Genomic DNA, 19,296 nt, shown 5'->3' with positions numbered 1-19,296 from the left:
CCCTATTTGTAAACACTTAACTTTGCGGGAACATCAGTTAAACTGAGCAAACATTATTTACTTAGCTTTCCATGATTTTGTAATCTGGCATTTGATTCAACCACCATGGCCTCTATATACACTGCAGTTGCTCCATGTGATGGATACTGTACAGCGCATACGCAACAAAGGTATGCAACTAGGAAGAAATACTTATTTTTCATTCTTGACTTTTAGGGGCAGTTTCGCAGACACAGATTACGCGTAGTTCCGGCTAAAAAAGTGCTTTCAATGGAGATTGTTCTTTGCTAATGCTTTAGTCCAGGACTAGGCTTAATCTGCTTCTAGGAAACCAACCCTGAATCCATGTACTGATGTTGACCAGGGAAACCAGGTGGTGTGCAACTCTGGCCAATTATACATCAGTGAGTGGGAGGAGAAAAGACACTGAAGCCCTGGAGATTTACACCTCTGCTCTTCACCAATGACACCGATTAAGCAACCAATCCTGTAAACAGTCAGAATTCAACATGGTCGGCTTACCATCTACGACCATCTTGTCCAGTTCTGGGCTCAGGATGACATCCAGAGGCTCCTCCTGTAGAGCCCTGGGCCCCCGGCATGCAGAGCCCTGACAGGACCCAATGGGATAATCAGAGATGGGGGCCATGTCCAGACCAGCTAGGGGATGGCAGAAAAGGATAAAAGGATGTTGAGGGGAGGGTGGTCACACAGACACATGCAGGCAGATGCTCGCACACACCCACACAGTCCACTTTTATGTTAAAAATCAACACACTAGCCCCCCACCCCACCCTCCAAACAACCCCCCTAAAAACTGGAAGCTGTCACACCAAAGAGTAAATCAGAGTTGACGGGCAATTTATTTTAGAACTGTTGCTGGGTATTGGAGGAAGAAAAAAAGAGGGAGAAAGAGGAGAGAGAGAAAGCAAGGAGAAAGAGGAAGAGAGGAGAAGGAGAGGAGAGAGAGCTGATCATGTCATGGTTGTAAAATAAGCTCTCCATGCATTTTCTTCCCCTAACAAAAAACGAATATGTGTTGCCTGCTCGACAGAGTGGAAAGGGGGGGTTGTCTTAAAAAATAGCCACACTACTTTCATCATCGTTCCGATCCTGCCCACATTCGAATAAACGAGGGCTTAATCAATGAAAAAAGTTATGGGAGATTGCAATGATTAATCATCATAACCGCTGTCTTTAACATCAGAGGGGGTTGGAGGTTCATACACATTTTACTGTGGTGCACACTCCCCTAGTTTGCCATGTGTTTTTTTTGTCGGAAAAAGCTACTTTGCTTGTGACCTTAAATTAACTGGATATATGGGAAGAGATGCATTGAGACCACACATACTGCATATGGTCTGAAAGGAAAGAATAAAGGCTGAAGTAACTTATTGTTTTTATAAAACTAGTAATCTGCTTCAGGGCATTCAGGCGTTCTCGTAAGACACAGTTTGTTCTCAAATAATCTCTCGGACAAATAGAAGGGTGGAAAATGAAAATCACTATACAACACTGGACAGATAAAATACATTTCTTTGTTTCACAGACTCAAGGCGACAGAGAAAAAAAGGAAACCTTGCCGGCTCAATAAATAAAATACTCATTGCTACTCAGGTAACTGCTCCATGGAATGCCAGAACTGTGAGACATGCGGAGTCATTCAGTTCAAACGTTGTTACATTGTATGACTAGAGGAAGCTCACTTTTTAACCCACACAACTTAAACTCAGCTGGGGTGAAAAGGTAGTAAACACTAAAACATATCAAATGAAACCAACTGAATTACATAAAAAACAACATTTGTGATAAATATATATATATTTTTTAATGAGCACCTCTAATAATTTTTTCACCCAATACCACTGAACCACCACATAGACATGCAGATTGGTGCGTGGTTAGTAACACCGCAGTAGTTAGTCAAAGAGACTGGACAGTGCTACAGTGTGAGAGAGGAGTGGGGTGCACAGACCACAGATCAAGAGAGAAGGAAGGACATGCAAACGCAGTGAGCAGGCCCGSAGTGGGAGAAGTGGAGGGAGGGGGCAGCTCTACTCCTAAGAGGCCAGACGGGCCCGAGTACTTCTCTTACCAAAAGGAGAAGGAGGGCTGTCGACCTGGAAATGGCATAAATCAAGACCTACAGGAACCCAAAACCAGATGATTATAAAATGAGGGGGAGAAAAGCAGGTGTAATAAAATGCTAATGCTATTGATACTACTTGAAGCAGCTCAATGTGATGCTACACCATCTCGCTATAGTTGTGACATAATATCAACAACCATCATAACATGTCCTAGCACAGACCTGGGTTTGAATAGTATTGGTTCTCTTTCAAATATGCAGGCATCAAGACAGGCCTTTCAAGTAAACTGTTCGAAAGCAAAGCAAAAATAATACACAGAGACAGAAGGGTTGACCAGAGTAGGCACTGCAAACCAAGAGTATTATTCGATGTGCAATACAATACAAGTGAAGGAACATGCCAAATCATAAGTAAAGATGCAACAGAGAAAGTCCATAGGTGTTTGTGTATGGCGTTGACCTTGCTAATGACAGGAGAAGGTGCGTATTTGAGTGGGCAGAGGAACAGGAAGTGGAGGCTGCCATTTTGGAGGAGGGGAGGGGTCTACCTGAGTCATTCCCCTGCTTCACCAGATCATCCGACAGCATTCCCAGGAGATCTGCATCCGTGCTCAGGACTTCCGGAAGGTTCACTAAGGGATCCTCGGAATTGGCTGGAGATGGAGATGATATACATACCCCATAATAACAAAGCGAAAACAAGGTTTTAGAATTTTTTGCAAAAATATTAAAATAAAAACAGAAAAACCTTAACATAAGTATTCAGACCCTTTGCTATAAGACTCGAAATTGAGCTCAGGTGCATCCTTATTTCATTGATTATCCTTGAGATGTTTCTACAACTTGATTGAAGTCCACCTGTCGTGAATTCAATTGATTGGACATGATTTGGAAAGGCAGTGCACAGACCACAGATCAAGAGAGAAGGAAGGACATGCAAACGCAGTGAGCAGGCCCGGAGTGGGAGAAGTGGAGGGAGGGGGCAGCTCTACTCCTAAGAGGCCAGACGGGCCCGAGGACTTCTCTTACCAAAAGGAGAAGGAGGGAACATGCCAAATCATAAGTAAAGATGCAACAGAGAAAGTCCATAGGTGTTTGTGTATGGCGTTGACCTTGCTAATGACAGGGAGAGTGCGTATTTGAGTGGGCAGAGGAGACAGGAAGTGGAGGCTGCCATCTTGGAGGAGGGAGGGGTCTACCTGAGTCATTCCCCTGCTTCACCAGATCATCCGACAGCATTCCCAGGAGATCTGCATCCGTGCTCAGGACTTCCGGAAGGTCCGGATGATCTGGTGGTCAGAGCAAAAATCAAGCTATGAGGTCAAAGGAATTGTCTGTCGAGCTCTGAGATAGGATTGTGTCGAGGCACAGATCTGGGGAAGGGTACCAAAACATTTCTGTAGCATTGAAGGTCCCCAAGAACACAGTGGCCTCCATCATTCTTAAATGGAAAAAGTTTGGAACCACCAAGACTCTTCCTAGAGCTTGGCGCCCAGCCGAACTGAGCAATCGGGGGAGGAGGGCCTTGGACAGGGAGGCGACCAAGAACACGAGGGTCACTCTGACAGAGCTCCAGAGGTCATCTGTGGAGATGGGAGAACCTTCTAGAAGGACAACCATCTCTGCAGCACTCTACCAATCAGGCCTTTATGGTAGAGTGGCCAGACGAAAGTCACTGCTCAGTAAAAGGCACAAGACAGGCACCTAAAGGACTCTCAAACCATGAGAAACAAAATTCTCTGGTCTGATGAAACCAAGATTGAACTCTTTGGTTTGAATGCCAAGCGTCACGTCTGGAGTAAACCTGGCGCCATCCCTATTGTGAAGCATGGTGGTGGCAGCATCATGCTGTGGGGATGTTTTCAGCAGCAGGGACTGGGAGACTAGTCAGGATCGAGGGAAAGATGAACGGAGCAAAGTACAGAGAGATCCTTGATGAAAACCTGCTCCAGATTGCTCAGGAGCTCAGTCTGGGTGAAGGTTCATCTTCCAACAGGACAACGACCCTAAGCATACAGCCAAGACAACGCAGGAGTGGCTTCGGGACAAGTCTCTGAATGTCCTTGAGTGGTCCAGCCAGAGTCAGGACTTGAACACAATCAAACATCTCTGGAGAGACTTGAAAATAGCTGTGCAGCAATGCTCCCCATCCAACCTGACAGAGCTTGAGAGGATCTACAGAGAAGAATGGGAGAAATTACATGTGTGCAAAGGTGGTTGTAATCGCTGCCAATGGTGCTTCAACAAAGTACTGAGTAAAGGATCTGAATACATCTGTAAATGTGATCGTTTTTAATTTTTAATACATTTGTAAAAAATTTCCTTTTTCTTTGTCATTATGGGGTATTGTGTGTAGATTGATGAGAATAAAAACAATTGAATCAATTTTGGAATAAGGCTGTAACGTAACATTTGGAAAAAGTCAAGGGGTCTGAATACTTTCCAAATGCACTGTATATAGGCATACAGTATATGGTTTCCTTAATATCTAAGAGAACTAACCCTGTCCAAGGACCATATTCAAACTAAAAGCTGGTGAATGTCTTCAAAACAAGCAAATCTTCCGAGTGATTAGTGTGCTTCCCTCTGCTACAAATGACGGCAGGTAGCCTAGTGGTTAGAGCGTTGGACTAGTAACTGGAAGGTTGCAAGATTGAATCCCCGACCTGACACGGTAAAAATCTGTCGTTCTGCCCCTGAAGAAGGCAGTTAACCCACTGTTCCTAGGCTGTCATTGAAAACAAGAATTTGTTCTTAACTGACTTGCCTAGTTAAATAAAGGTGGGAGGGCAAATTGCGTTCTGGATGATACTAGAGCAGGGGTTTTCAGGCATGAGAGCTACTTTTAAAACATGTCACAAGCTACTCATTTTTGTATAGCTTTCAAATAGGCACATTCTTTTCTTCTACCCTGCAACTCTTCCCCGGGTCCTTGGTGTCAATATAATGGTTAATAAACAGTATTTGGCATGACAGAGCCAGAACATTTTATTTTGTGTTTTCTCAGTTAAATTTTTCCTGGTTTTGGATTCGTTTCAGTTTTTTTACTCACAATATACCAATTATTCATAGAGAAACAATGAAAATTGATGTTGAGTCCATGTCAATGCTTAAATCGCATTAGAATTCCCCCTTCCGCATCTACCAAGAGAGGAATGTGTCATTTTAGAGGTTAGGCCTACTGCTGCAGAACATGTCATGGCAGAGATTGCAAAATAATGGCCCCCCAATTGATACAAATAAGCATGACATAGTCTAGTTCTGTCAGGTAAACCTACTTTGCAGTTTCCATTTCATTGAGAAGGTTTATGGGGAATGTCTGTGTCTGCCCACAAAATGGCAGATATCATTAGCATCGCTACCTTGCTATATATGGACGAATAGACTAACTCGCGCACCAAACAGACAGACGGGCTATAATTGCTGGAAATGAATGGCCAGATATTGTATTATGTTTGACTTTTTAAGCCAATAGTGGTTAACCAGTGGTGGGATAATGTCAATGTGGCTTTGATTGGGAAGCAGCCTGGGCTTTATGTTTATGACAGTTTTTGATGGAACACATGACAAAAACTCATGTACTTTCTTTCAGAATAGATTAGCTACTCATAGGTGGGCTGTGTGCTACTGGTAGCTCGCAATTTACCTGTTGGAGACCCCTGTACTAGAGATAACAACTCCGGCTGTTTCGATATGAAAGTGAATAAGTCTATCGAAAACAATGTAGAAAACCAAACGCTCTGCTAACACAAATGGCAATCTGAAGAGAAAAAAAACTGTCGTTAATCTATCTGTTTTGCTAGTTTCCAGTGAGTTCTTGCCGCTATGTGTGTTCCCAGTAGGCAACTTGCAGCACTTTTCATAGCGTGTTGGAGTAGATTGTAAATGACTGTATATGTGGAAAAGAGAACTTAAGATGAGCAGACAGGATTGAAGGTTGATGGGGGATGGTGGAAGAAACTTGATGGGGGATAGTGGAAGAAACCACGTGAACTTACAACTTTTGACAACAAAAAACTTGGGGAAAAACTTAAGGGAAATAGTACTGTTCATCTAGAAGAGGAGGGGGACCCAAACTAATACAAGGCCACTTTCTTCCATTCTGCTCGGGTTTGTTTGAAAGATGGCATTGAGACTGGGTACATTGAGAGTCCATTGTGTGTAAAAGAGAAAGCAAAAAAACATATTGGAGAAAAACAATTCTCTGCATGTAGAATAAAATGAACTTTTAGGAGAAGAGAGTCAACATGACAGCTCACCTCTGAGGACGAACCTCTGTGTGTGTGTGTGTGTGTGTGTGTGTGTGTGTGTGTGTGTGTGTGTGTAAGACAGGGAAAGTGACAGCTCGAGAAAGTGTGCAAGAGAGATGCGAACATACGCAGTCCTCCTCCTTTGCTGGAGATGGGTATGGTGGTCGAGGTAGCACTGAGCAGCGGGTCTGAGGAGGGGTCCAGGAAGCTGGCGTTGACACTGCGGGGTTTGGTCTCTGCATGGACCCCTGAGTTCTCCTCACAGTGCCCTGTGGTCACCAGGCCCGCCTGCCTGCTCTGCTTGCTCCTGTCCAGCAGCTCCTTTCCAAAGAAAGCCTCCTGGTAACATACCACACAGTCAATGAGAAAGTGACCATGAGATACAGAGAACACATTCAGTAACACAACACATATCTTTCACACACAAAAAACATGACAGGAAGCAAGTTTGTCCCTTGGGCTATGGCAGCAAAGGCAGCCTAATTCTTCTCTTTTGCCATTAATTGGTCTTTGGACCAATCAGATCTTTTGCCAATAATTGGGCGAAATATGAGAATTGGGATGCCAGTGTAAATGCAGCCCTGGTGTCAGAAGGTGGGATCCAGTTATGAATTCCAGATTTGAATTGAAAGGGATCAGTTCATAGTTGTCCAATTCAAATACAGTATTTGAAATTACAATGCATACTGAACTTTAAGTAAAGCTACTAATAATAATAAGTCTTATCAGGCTACGCTACTGCTAACCAAATTATTAATTGAATGGGTCTCCAGGCCCAGATTCCAGTGTGTTTTGTATATGTATTTTTGTTTCTCGGTGTTGAAGCACTCTATAGGCCCTAGTGTTATCCAGACACTTACAGAAATAGTGAGGTGTGTATACAGTCGGAAGTTTACATACACCTTAGCCAAATGCATTTAAACTCAGTTTTTCACAATCCCTGACATCTAATCCTAGTAAAAATTCCCTGTCTTAGGTCAGTTAAGATCAACACTTTATTTTAAGAATGTGAAATGTCAGAATAATAGTTGAGAGCATGATTTATTTCAGCTTTTATTTCTTTCATCACATTCCCAGACGGTCAGAAGTTTACATACACTCAATTAGTATTTGGTAGCATTGCCTTTAAATTCTTTAACTTGGGTCAAACGTTTCAGGTAGCCTTCCACAAGCTTCCCACAATAAGTTGGGTGAATGTTGGCCCATTCCTCCTGACAGAGCTGGTGTAACTGAGTCAGGTTTGTAGGCCTCCTTGCTCGCACACGCTTTTTCAGTTCTGCCCACAAATTTTCTATAGAAATTGAGGTCAGGGCTTTGTGATGGCCACTCCAATACCTTGACTTTGTTGTCCTTAAGCCATTTTGCCACAACTTTGGAAGTATGCTTGGGGTCATTGTCCATTTGGAAGACCCATTTGCAACCAAGCTTTAACTTCCTGACTGATGTCTTGAGATGTTGCTTCAATATATCCACACAATTTTCTTTCCTCATGATTCCATTTATTTTGTGAAGTGCACCAATCCCTCCTGCAGCAAAGCAACCCCCCAACATGATACTGCCACCCCACTGCTTCATGGTTGGGATGATTTTCTTCAGCTTGCAAGCCTCCCCCTTTTTCCTCCAAACATAACGATGGTCATTATGGCTAAACTGCTTCATCAGTTGCAAACTGTAGTCTGGCTTTTTATGGCGGTTTTGGAGCAGTGGCTTCTTCCTTACTGAGCGGCCGTTCAGGCTATGTCGATATAGGACTCGTTTTACGGTGGATATAGATACTTTTGTACCAGGATGTCTTGCTCCCAGACAGACTAAATAACTTCTTGCTCGCTTTGAGGACAATACAGTGCCACTGACACGGCCCGCTACCAAAACCTGCAGACTCTCCTTCACTGCAGCCGACGTGAGTAAAACATTTAAACGTGTTAACCCTCGCAAGGCTGCAGGCCCAGACGGCATCCCCAGCCGCGTCCTCAGAGCATGCGCAGACCAGCTGGCTGGTGTGTTTACGGACATATTCAATCAATTCTTATCCCAGTCTGCTGTTCCCACATGCTTCAAGAGGGCCACCATTGTTCCTGTTCCCAAGACAGCTAAGGTAACTGAGCTAAACGACTACCGCCCGTAGCACTCACTTCCGTCATCATGAAGTGCTTTGAGAGACTAGTCAAGGACCATATCACCTCCACCCTACCTGACACCCTAGACCCACTCCAATTTGCTTACCGCCCCAATAGGTCCACAGATGATGCAATCGCAACCACACTGCACACTGCCCTAACCCATCTGGACAAGAGGAATACCTATGTGAGAATGCTGTTCATCAACTACAGCTCAGCATTTAACACCATAGTACCCTCCAAACTCGTCATCAAGCTCGAGACCCTGGGCCTCGACCCCGCCCTGTGCAACTGGGTACTGGACTTCCTGACGGGCCGCCCCCAGGTGGTGAGGGTAGGTAACAACATCTCCACCCCGCTAATCCTCAACACTGGGGCCCCCACAAGGGTGCGTTCTGAGCCCTCTCCTGTACTCCCTGTTCCCTCACGACTGCGTGGCCATGCACGCCTCCAACTCAATCATCAAGTTTGCAGACGACACAACAGTGGTAGGCTTGATTACCAACAACGACGAGACGGCCTACAGGGAGGAGGTGAGGGCCCTCGGAGTGTGGTGTCAGGAAAATAACCTCACACTCAACGGCTCAACAAAACAAAGGAGATGATTGTGGACTTCAGGAAACAGCAGAGGGAGCACCCCCTACTACCACATCGCCGGACAGTAGTGGAGAGGGTAGTAAGTTTTAAGTTCCTCGGCGTACACATCACGGACAAACTGAATTGGTCCACCACACAGACAGCGTTGTGAAGAAGGCAGCAGCGCCTCTTCAACCTCAGGAGGCTGAAGAAATTCGGCTTGTCACCAAAAGCACTCACAAACTTCTACAGATGCACAATCGAGAGCATCCTGTCGGGCTGTATCACCGCCTGGTACGGCAACTGCTCGCCCACAACCGGAAGGCTCTCCAGAGGGTAGTGAGGTCTGCACAACGCATCACTGGGGGAAACTACCTGCCTCCAGGCACCTACACACGATGTCACAGGAAGGCCATAAAGATCATCAAGGACAACAACCACCCGAGCCACTGCCTGTTCACCCACTATCATCCAGAAGGCGAGGTCAGTTACAGGTGCATAAAGCAGGGACCGAGAGACTGAAAAACAGCTTCTATCTCAAGGCCATCAGACTGTTAAACAGCCACCACTAACATTGAGTGGCTGCTGCCAACATACTGACTCAACTCCAGCCACTTTAAAAATGGGAATTGATGGAAATTATGTAAAAATGTACGCACTAGCCACTTAAACATTGCCACTTAATATAATGTTATACACTATACCCTCAAGTCTACCATATCTAAACATACTGTATAATATACCTCAGATACAACACTATAACCATTCATAATACTATGCATTAGTTGTATACAACTGATTGTATCATACTGCACTTAAAGCATACTAGCACTTTTATGTTTACATACCTACATTACTCATCTCATATGTACAGTGGGGAGAACAAGTATTTGAACACTGCCGATTTTGCAGTTTCCTACTTACAAAGCATGTAGAGGTCTGTCATTTTTATCATAGGTACACTTCAACTGTGAGAGACGGAATCTAAAACAAAAATCCAGAAAATCACATTGTATGATTTTTAAGTAATTAATTTGCATTTTATTGCATGACATAAGTATTTGATACATCAGAAGCAGAACTTAATATTTGGTACAGAAACCTTTGTTTGCAATTACAGAGATCATACGTTTCCTGTAGTTCTTGACCAGGTTTGCACACACTGCAGCAGGGATTTTGGCCCACTCCTCCATACAGACCTTCTCCAGATCCTTCAGGTTTCGGGGCTGTCGCTGGGCAATACGGACTTTCAGCTCCCTCCAAAGATTTTCCATTGGATTCAGGTCTGGAGACTGGCTAGGCCACTCCAGGACCTTGAGATGCTTCTTACGGAGCACTCCTTAGTTGCCCTGGCTGTGTGTTTCAGGTCGTTGTCATGCTGGAAGACCCAGCCACGACCCATTTTCAATGCTCTTACTTAGGGAAGGAGTTGTTGGCCAAGATCTCGCGATACATGGCCCCATCCATCTCCCCTCAATACGGTGCAGTGTCCTGTCCCCTTTGCAGAAAAAGCATCCCCAAAGAATGATGTTTTCCCCTCTCATGCTTCACGGTTGGGATGGTGTTCTTGGGGTTGTACTCATCCTTCTTCTTCCTCAAACACGGCGAGTTTAGTTTAGACCAAAATCTATTTTTGTCTCATCAGCCACAGACCTTCTCCCATTCTCCTCTGGATCATCCCAGACGGTCATTGGCAAACTTCAGACGGCCTGGACATGCGCTGGCTTGACAGGGACCTTGCGTGCGCTGCAGGATTTTAAATCCATGGCGGCGTGTGTGTTACTAATGGTTTTCTTTGGAGACTGTGGTCCCAGCTCTCTTCAGGTCATTGACCAGGTCCTGCTGTGTAGTTCTGGGCTGATCCCTCACCTTCCTCATGATCATTGATGCCCACGAGGTGAGATCTTGCATGGAGCCCAGACCGAGGGGGATTGACTGTTCATCTTGAACTTCTTCCATTTTCTAATATTGTCCAAACAGTTGTTGCCTTCTCACCACCGCTGCTGCCTATTGTCCTGTAGCCCATCACAGCCTTGTGCAGGTCTACAATTTTATCCCTGATGTCCTTACACAGCTCTCTGGTCTTGGCCATTGTGGAGAGGTTGGAGTCTGTTTGATTGAGTGTGTGGACAGGTGTCTTTTATATCAGGTAACGAGTTCAAACGGGGCAGTTAATACAAGTAATGAGTGGAGAACAGAGGGCTTCTTAAAGAAAAACTAACAGGTCTGTGAGAGCCGGAATTCTTACTGGTTGGTAGGTGAATCAAATCCTTATGTCATGCAATAAAATGCTAATTAATTACTTAAAAATCATACAATGTGATTTCTGGATTTTTGTTTTACATTCCGTCTCTCACAGTTGAAGTGTACTATGAAAAAATTAACAGACTCTACATGCGTTGTAAGTAGGAAAACCTGCAAAATCGGCAGTGTATCAAATACTTGTTCTCCCCACTGTATATACTGTACTCGATACCATCTACTGCATCTTGCCTATACCGTTCTGTCCCATCACTTATTCATATATCTTTATGTACATATTCTTTATCCCTTTACACTTGTGTGTATAAGGTAGTAGTTGTGGAATTGTTAGGTTAGATTACTCGTTGGTTATTACTGCATTGTCAGAACTAGAAGCACAAGCATTTCGCTACACTCGCATTAACATCTGCTAACCATGTGTATGTGACAAATAAAATTTGCTTTGATTTGACCTGTTTCCTCCAGCATTTTCACAAGGTCCTTTGCTGTTGTTCTAGGATTGATTTACACTTTTTGCACCAAAGTACGTTCATCTCTAGGAGACAGAGCGCTTCTCCTTCCTGAGCGGTATGACGGCTGCGTGGTCCCATGGTGTTATACTTGCGTACTATTGTTTGTACAGATGAACGTGGTGCCTTCAGGCATTTGGAAATTGCTCCAAAGGATGAACCAGACTTGTGGAGGTCTACAATTTTGTTTTGAGGTCTTGGGCTGACTTATTTAGATTTTCCCATAATGTCAAGCAAAGAGGCACTGAGTTTGAAGGTAGGCCTTGAAATACATCTACTGGTACACCTCCAATTGACTCAAATGATGTCAATTAGCCTATCAGAAGCTTCTAAAGCCATGACATAATTCTCTGGAATTTTCCAAGCTGTTTAAAGGCACAGTCAACTTAGTGTATGTAAACTTCTGACCCACTGGAATTGTGATACAGTGAATTATAAGTGAAATAATCTGTCTGTAAACAATTGTTGGAAAAATTACTTGTGTAATCACAAAGTAGATGTCCTAACCGACTTGCCAAAACTATAGTTTGTTAACAAGAAATTTGTGGAGTGGTTGTAAAACTAGTTTTAATGACTCCAACCTAAGTGTATGTAAACTTCCGACATCAACTGTATCTAGATTTCTACTGTACAGTGACCAACTGGGATCTAATTTGACAGCAACATGGCAAGAGCTACATGCATGCATTCTCTAGAGAGAGGCCTAGTTACATAGAAGCTGAGAAACACACAACACCATATAAAGATGCAACCATATAAAATCAACTCATAGTTCCACAAAAATAGAAAGTTGACTCGAATCACTGATATAGCAACTAGAATCACTGATATAGCAACTCTTTATGTAAAAACCTTGTGGCTGTAGGAATCAATGTGTTGGATAGAATGTGATTCCAATACGAGAATTGCCCTAAACCTGTACAAAGCCATACAAATAAACAGACATGGGTAGACACAACCTCACAGAAAGCCTGAACTCAGTGGCGACACGTTGTACCGCTGGCTGAGCCGCTACGTGTTTAAGTCACTAGTGCTTCCAACATGTCTAACGGCTCCAAAACTATCAATGTGACTGCTCTCTGCTGTGGTAAAACATTAAAAAGGCTAATGTGCCGGGTATTTAAATAATTGATTAAAGTCGTTCCTCTGGTGAGGAGCTTTAAATAAAAATTTTAAGCGCGGCGTACAAGAAAGCCCAAAGTGACAGCTGGTGCGCTTAACGCATGGCTGCTCCCCCGAACCCTGAGCATGCTGGGTCTTTTAAAGGTGTGGCGTGGCACAGAGGGGGCAACGTCTCTCCGAGAGGACTTACGCTTCAGGGATTTGTTTTTTTATCATGAAGGTAATACATCTGAGAAGGGGGCAACATGCAACTTATGAAGTGCTGGTTGAAATGGGTGGTGAAATAAAGTTGCTACTGGTAAATGCTTGGAAGATGTCTTATTGAATATGTACTATTCTAATGTGGTACAAGAAGATGATTTGGGACAATTAGGCTAAGACGTATTTGCTAAAATGGTTCATACAGATGTGGGATCTTAAATTTGATCAGTATTGTTGCAGCAACATAATCATGCTGCAACAATTTTTAAGTTTAGTCCATAACGTTGCTTGATTGGTAGTTAGGCTACATGAAACGTGCAATACTGTTAATATAACTAACTGTGTTATTGCAAGTTTTCAGTTAATTTATGTAAATCATGAAGCTCATCTGCATTGCAAGAAATTCTCAGCAACAGAAGTGTGATCAAATTAAGATCCTACATCTGTACAAAGACAGTCAATCACCTCAGTGTGATTAGGTGATTTTATGCATATTGAACCGGTGACCTTTTCCTATAAATCGATCAATAAGACAGAGTATGATAACAGAATCAAAATGAACATTTTAGACCAATACTGATATCATTAGTGTACATGTGACTGAAAGTCACCTGCAGGTAAGAAGGGAACTCCTCTTCCAATTTGGTTCTCTTTTTGCGGTATCTTTTCTTGACCTTCTCCAGACATTCAGACACCGGTGGGGTCTCCTCCGCTTGAGTACTCTCCGTCTTGTTCCACCCTGCAACACACAGACAGGAGGTCACAACCTCAAAGTAACAGTCAGGGAACCACCTTATTACCGGGTTAAGTGTTGGATTTGATAGTCTGCCTGGAGTGTCAGATGGGTGGGACTTGCACTTTAGAGACTATTCCATTTGCTTACCTTCCTCTTTGCACATTGGGTTCTCAGGTAACGATCCTGTTGAGTATTTCCTGGATAGGGATCGCTTGGCTTTCCCTTGTCCCGTCCTGCTTCTCTGGCGGACCATAAACCCTCCAATACCTAGCCGGGAGACAAGTGGAAGGGAGGAGATATATGACAGCAATTTATGTCACCAGGGCCCTAATAATGTCAGACATTAGAGGAGGGTTTTTCAGTCCAATCCCTGGCATTAATCTTAATTACTCAGTGACCTATGAGCACAGAGCCTGAGGGGAGATGTGAGTGAGCGAGAGACTTTCACTCTGGTCAATACACAATGACAGAGTGCATGAGTGAGAGACCAAGTCGCTTGGGATAAATGCGTCTGCTAAATGGCATATTATTATATTATATATTAAAATGTGTGAGAGAGCAAACGTAAGAGAGTGAGTGTGTAAGAGTGTTTGGGGAACTCATCTCCTAGCCACTAGACCTGAGAGACTGAGTGTGAGAGAGAAAGGGAGCATTTCGGGTAAGCCTATTTCTGGATAGCTTTGGTATTGAGAGAGAAGCCCCTATGGTCTGGAAGCAGACAAACAGAGCCTTCCAGCCTTCCTTAAGCTGCCTCAGAGCAAGAGAGGGGAGACTTGATGATTTATGTGCAGGGAAGAGAGAGGAAACAGCCGTTTGAATTCAGAGTTGCCAGGATACCGCCCCCTTATGAGAAGGCCAACTCAGAGCATTCAATGGATAACCAACTCTTGTCGTCTGTGCTAAATAAGAACACCAAGATATGAGATTCTATTACCACCAGTAAGGCACCATACACTAGACTTAAAATAGCCAAATTACAAAACATACAACATCATATAGCCTAGCGGTTAAGAGCGATGGGTCAGTAACCAAAAGGACGCTGGTTCAAACCCCCGAGATTACTAGATGAAAAATCTGTCGATGTGTCCTTGAGCAAGGCACTTATCCCTAATTGCTCCTGTAAGTCGCTCTGGATAAGAGTGTCTGCTAAATGACTAAAACGTACATTTTAACACCATAGAAAAACTACTCTAATCTTGCAATGAACAACTTCATTAAACATTATTTAAGACAATTATCACATGAAAGAGATTCACAATCAAGTAATAGCGCCACAGTATACCCCATAATAATAGCTTTGTAATCCACCTTAAATGACGCAGTAAAGATACCTTATTTGTGTGATACTGGTATGTTATTTGTGAGAATGTCTGCAGCCACTTGTCTCTGTTCACTAGAGCAGGGTGGGAAAAAAATGTCTCCACTGTGACAGTTCATAACAAGTGACCTGGCAAACAGGAGAGACACACCCCTTTCTCCACCTCTCCCCACCAGTTCTCCTTCCCTCCCGCCCCGTCAAACCCAGCTATTTGACATGGGCGAGAGCTTGTGGCTCTCTCTGGCATAGACATTCGCATACTGTACACACATTCATGCATGCATACACACGCTGCATTTTAACAGACAGCCCAATTCTGATATTTGTTCCACTAATTGGTCTTTTGACTGCTGTGAGGAGATCTGATTTGATTGGTAAAAAGACTAATTAGTGGAAAAAAATATCAGAACTGGGCTGTGTCTACTTCTCACACACTTGGGAATGTGCACAAACTTCCGACTTTAACTGTATAGACACACACACAAAGTTGAAGTCGGAAGTTTACATACACCTTAACCAAACACATTTAAACTCAATTCCTGACATCTAATCCTAGTAAAAATTCCCTGTCTTAGGTCAGTTAGGATCAACACTTTATTTTAAGAATGTCAAATGTCAGAATAATAGTAGAGCGAATTATTTATTTCAGCTTTTATTTCTTTCATCACATTCCCAGAGGGTCAGAAGTTTACATACACTCAATTCGTGTTGGGTAACATTGCCTTTAAATTGTTTAACTTGGGTCAAATATTTCAGGTAGCCTTCCACAAGCTTCCCACAATAAGTTGGGTGAATTTTGGCCCATTCCTCCTGACAGAGCTGGTGTAACCGAGTCAGGTTGGTAGGCCTCCTTGCTCGCACGTGCTTTTTCAGTTCTTCCCAAAAATGTTCTATAGGCTTGAGGTCAGGGCTTTGTGATGGCCATTCCAATACCTTGACTTTGTTGTCCTTAAGCCATTTTGCCACAACTTTGGAAGTATGCTTGCGATCATTGTCCATTTGGAAGACCCATTTGCGACCAAGCTTTAACTTCCTGACTGTTGTCTTGAGATGTTGCTTCAATATATCCACATAATTTTCTTTCCTCATGATGCCATCTATTTTGTGAAGTGAACCAGTCCCTCCTGCAAAGTACCCCCACACAACATGATGCTGCCACCCCCGTGCTTCACGGTTGAGATGGTGTTTTTTGGGCTTGCAAGCCTCCGCCTTTTTCCTCCCAACATAATGATGGTCATTATGGCCAAACAGTTCTATTTTTTGTTTCATCAGACCAGAGGACATTTCTCCAATAGTACGATCTTTGTCCCCATGTGCAGTTGCAAACCATAGTCTGGCTTTTTTATGGCAGTTTTGGAACAGTGGCTTCTTCCTTGCGGAGCGGCCTTTCAGGCTATGTCGATATAGGACTTATTTTACTGTGGATATAGATACTTTTGTACGGGTTTCCTCAAGTATCTTCACAACGTCCTTTACTGTTGTTCTGGGATCGATTTGCACTTTTCGCACCAAAGTACGGTCATCTCTAGGAGACAGAACACGTCTCCTTCCTGAGCGGTATGATGGCTGCGTGGTCCCATGGCGTTTATACTTGCGTACTATTGTTTGTACAGATGAACATGGTACCTTCAGGCGTTTGGAAGTTGCTCCCAAGGATGAACCAGACTTGTTTTTCTGATGTCTTGGCTGATTTCTTTTGATTTTCCCATGATGTCAAGCAAAGAGGCACTGAGGTTGAAGGTAGGCCTTGAAATACATCCACAGGTACACCTCCAATTGACTCAAATGATGTCAATTAGCCTATCAGAAGCTTCTAAAGCCATGACATAATTTTCTGGAATATTCCGAGCTGTTTAATGGCACAGTCAACTTAGTGTATGTAAACTTCTGACCCACTGGAATTATGATACAGTGAATTATAAGTGAAATAATCTGTCTGCAAACAATTGTTGGAAAAATGACTTGTGTCATGCACAAAGCAAATGTCCTAACCGACTTGCCAAAACTATAGTTTGTTAACAAGAAATTTGTGGAGTGGTTGAAAAACAAGTTTTAATGACTTCAACTGTATATAGACAGGCAAATGAAAAGGTCATATATAAAGACAATTTCCAGGTGTTTTTTCAGTAGGACATTATTCGTTTGAGTATATACAGTCGTATGAAAAAGTTTGGGCACCCCTCTGAGGCTGCATAATAATTTACTCTGTCGTCACAGAAAATGATCACAGTGGCATGCCATTCATTTTCTAATAAAATCTGAGTACTGGGGTATTGTCCAGACAAAKATTTTTAGTGTAGCARTATTAAGTTGTATGAAATTAAATCAGATGTGAAAAATAGGCTATGCAAAAATGTGGGCASCCTTGTCATTYTGTTGATTTGAATACCTKTAACTACTTAGCACTGATTAATTGGAACACACAATTGGTTTGGTGAGCTCATTAAGCCTTGAACTTCATAGACAAGTGCATCCAATCATGAGAAAAGGTATTTAAGGTGGCCAATTGCAAGTTGTTGTTCTCTTTGACTCTCCTCTRRAGAGTGGCAACATGGGGKCCTYAAAACAACTCTCAAATGACCTGAAAACAAAGATTGTTCAACATTATGGTTTAGARGAAGGCTACAAAAAGCTATCGCAGAGATTTAAGCTGTCAGTGTCCACTGTGMGGAACATAGTGAGGAAATGGAAGACCACAGGCACAGTTCTTGTTAAGGCCAGAAGTGGCAGGCCAAGTAAAATATCGGAGAGGCAAAGGCGAAGGATGGTGAGAACGGTCCAAAACAGCCCACAGACCACCTCCAAAGACCTGCAACATCATCTTGCTCCATATGGTGTCACTGTGCATCGTTCAACAATTCAGCGCACTTTGCACAAGGAGAAGCTGTATGGGAGAGTGATGCGGAAGAAGCCTTTTCTGCACACACGCCACAAACAGAGTCGCTTGAGGTATGCAAACGCACATTTGGACAAGCCAGCTTCATTTTGGAATAAGGTGCTGTGGACTGATGAAACAAAGATTGAGTTATTTGGTCATAACAAGGGACGTTATGCATGGCGGCAAAAGAACACAGCGTTCCAAGAAAAACACTTGCTACCCACAGTCAAATTTGGTGGGGGTTCCATCATGCTKTGGGGCTGTGTGGCCAGTGCCGGTACAGGGAATCTTGTTAAAGTTGAGGGTCGCATGGATTCCACTCAATATCAGCAGATTCTTGGGAATAATGTTGAAGAATCAGTCACAAAGTTGAAGTTACGCYGGCGCTGGATRTTTCAACAAGACMACGACCCAAAACACTGCTCAAAATCTACCCRGGCATTTATGCAGWGGAACAAGTACAATGTTCTRGAATGGCCATCCMAKTCCCCAGACCTGAATATCATTGAGAATCTGTGGGATGATTTGAAGCGGGCTGTCCATGCTCGGCAACCATCAAACCTAACTGAACTGGAGATGTTTTGTAAGGAGGAATGGTCCAAAATAACTTCATCCAGAATCCAGACACTCATTAGAGGCTATGGGAAGCGTCTAGAGGCTGTTATTTTAGCAAAAGGAGGATCTACTAAATATTGATGTGATTTTTCTATTGGGGTGCCCAAATTTATGCACCTGTCTAATTTTGTTTTGATGCATATTGCACATTTTCTGTTAATCCAATAAACCTCATTTCACTACTGAAATATTACTGTGTCCATCAGTTATTTGATAGATCAAAATGAAATTGCTGATCCAAACACCCAATTATTTAAATGGAAATCATGGAAATTGTCAGGGGTGCCCAAACTTTTTCATATGACTGTATATGAGTCAATGTTACTTTTCCAGAGGACTCTTCCACATTCAGTGGGAGAGCTTCAAAGGGCCAATTCACAGTTGAAGCAATAAAGAGGACACCCCACCTCTGTTTCGGTAAAAAACTGAGGGATGGGTCTGGAGAATCAACCACTCTCAAATTCATAGACAGATATGGATGTAAGGATTGACCATCCATGATAGAACATTTTTCGTTTTAACAATGTTTTGAGGCTATAGTGTGTTTACAATTACCATATTTACAAAAATTGGAGTAAAACAATCTTACATTTTGGATTCTGCTGGGGTGTGTCAGCTCATGA

At 43.2% G+C, this 19,296-nt stretch overlaps 1 protein-coding gene across 3 annotated transcripts in view; it reads right to left on the bottom strand.

The window, feature by feature from the left end:
• Positions 1-420: 420 nt before the first annotated feature.
• LOC111953302 (histone-lysine N-methyltransferase 2C) overlaps positions 421-19,296 on the bottom strand; it is a 50,675-nt gene continuing 31,799 nt past the window's right edge. The window contains exons 8-14 of one of the 3 annotated variants that reach the window (XM_023972495.2): positions 14,010-14,129; positions 13,738-13,865; positions 6,468-6,678; positions 3,289-3,378; positions 2,638-2,742; positions 2,096-2,143; positions 421-660 (exon numbers count right to left, since the gene is read on the bottom strand). In XM_023972495.2, the coding sequence (XP_023828263.1) occupies positions 458-660; positions 2,096-2,143; positions 2,638-2,742; positions 3,289-3,378; positions 6,468-6,678; positions 13,738-13,865; positions 14,010-14,129 (905 nt within the window). In that variant the 3' untranslated portion in view covers positions 421-457. The remainder of the gene's footprint in view (positions 661-2,095; positions 2,144-2,637; positions 2,743-3,288; positions 3,379-6,467; positions 6,679-13,737; positions 13,866-14,009; positions 14,130-19,296) is intronic. The other 2 variants (XM_023972496.2, XM_023972497.2) reach the window with 2 other exon arrangements.

Source organism: Salvelinus sp. IW2-2015, linkage group LG27 (assembly GCF_002910315.2).
Source record: "Salvelinus sp. IW2-2015 linkage group LG27, ASM291031v2, whole genome shotgun sequence".
NCBI classification, from domain to species: domain Eukaryota; kingdom Metazoa; phylum Chordata; class Actinopteri; order Salmoniformes; family Salmonidae; genus Salvelinus; species Salvelinus sp. IW2-2015.
Note: the sequence above shows the minus strand (reverse complement) of the source record. Positions and strands in the feature narration are given on the sequence as shown.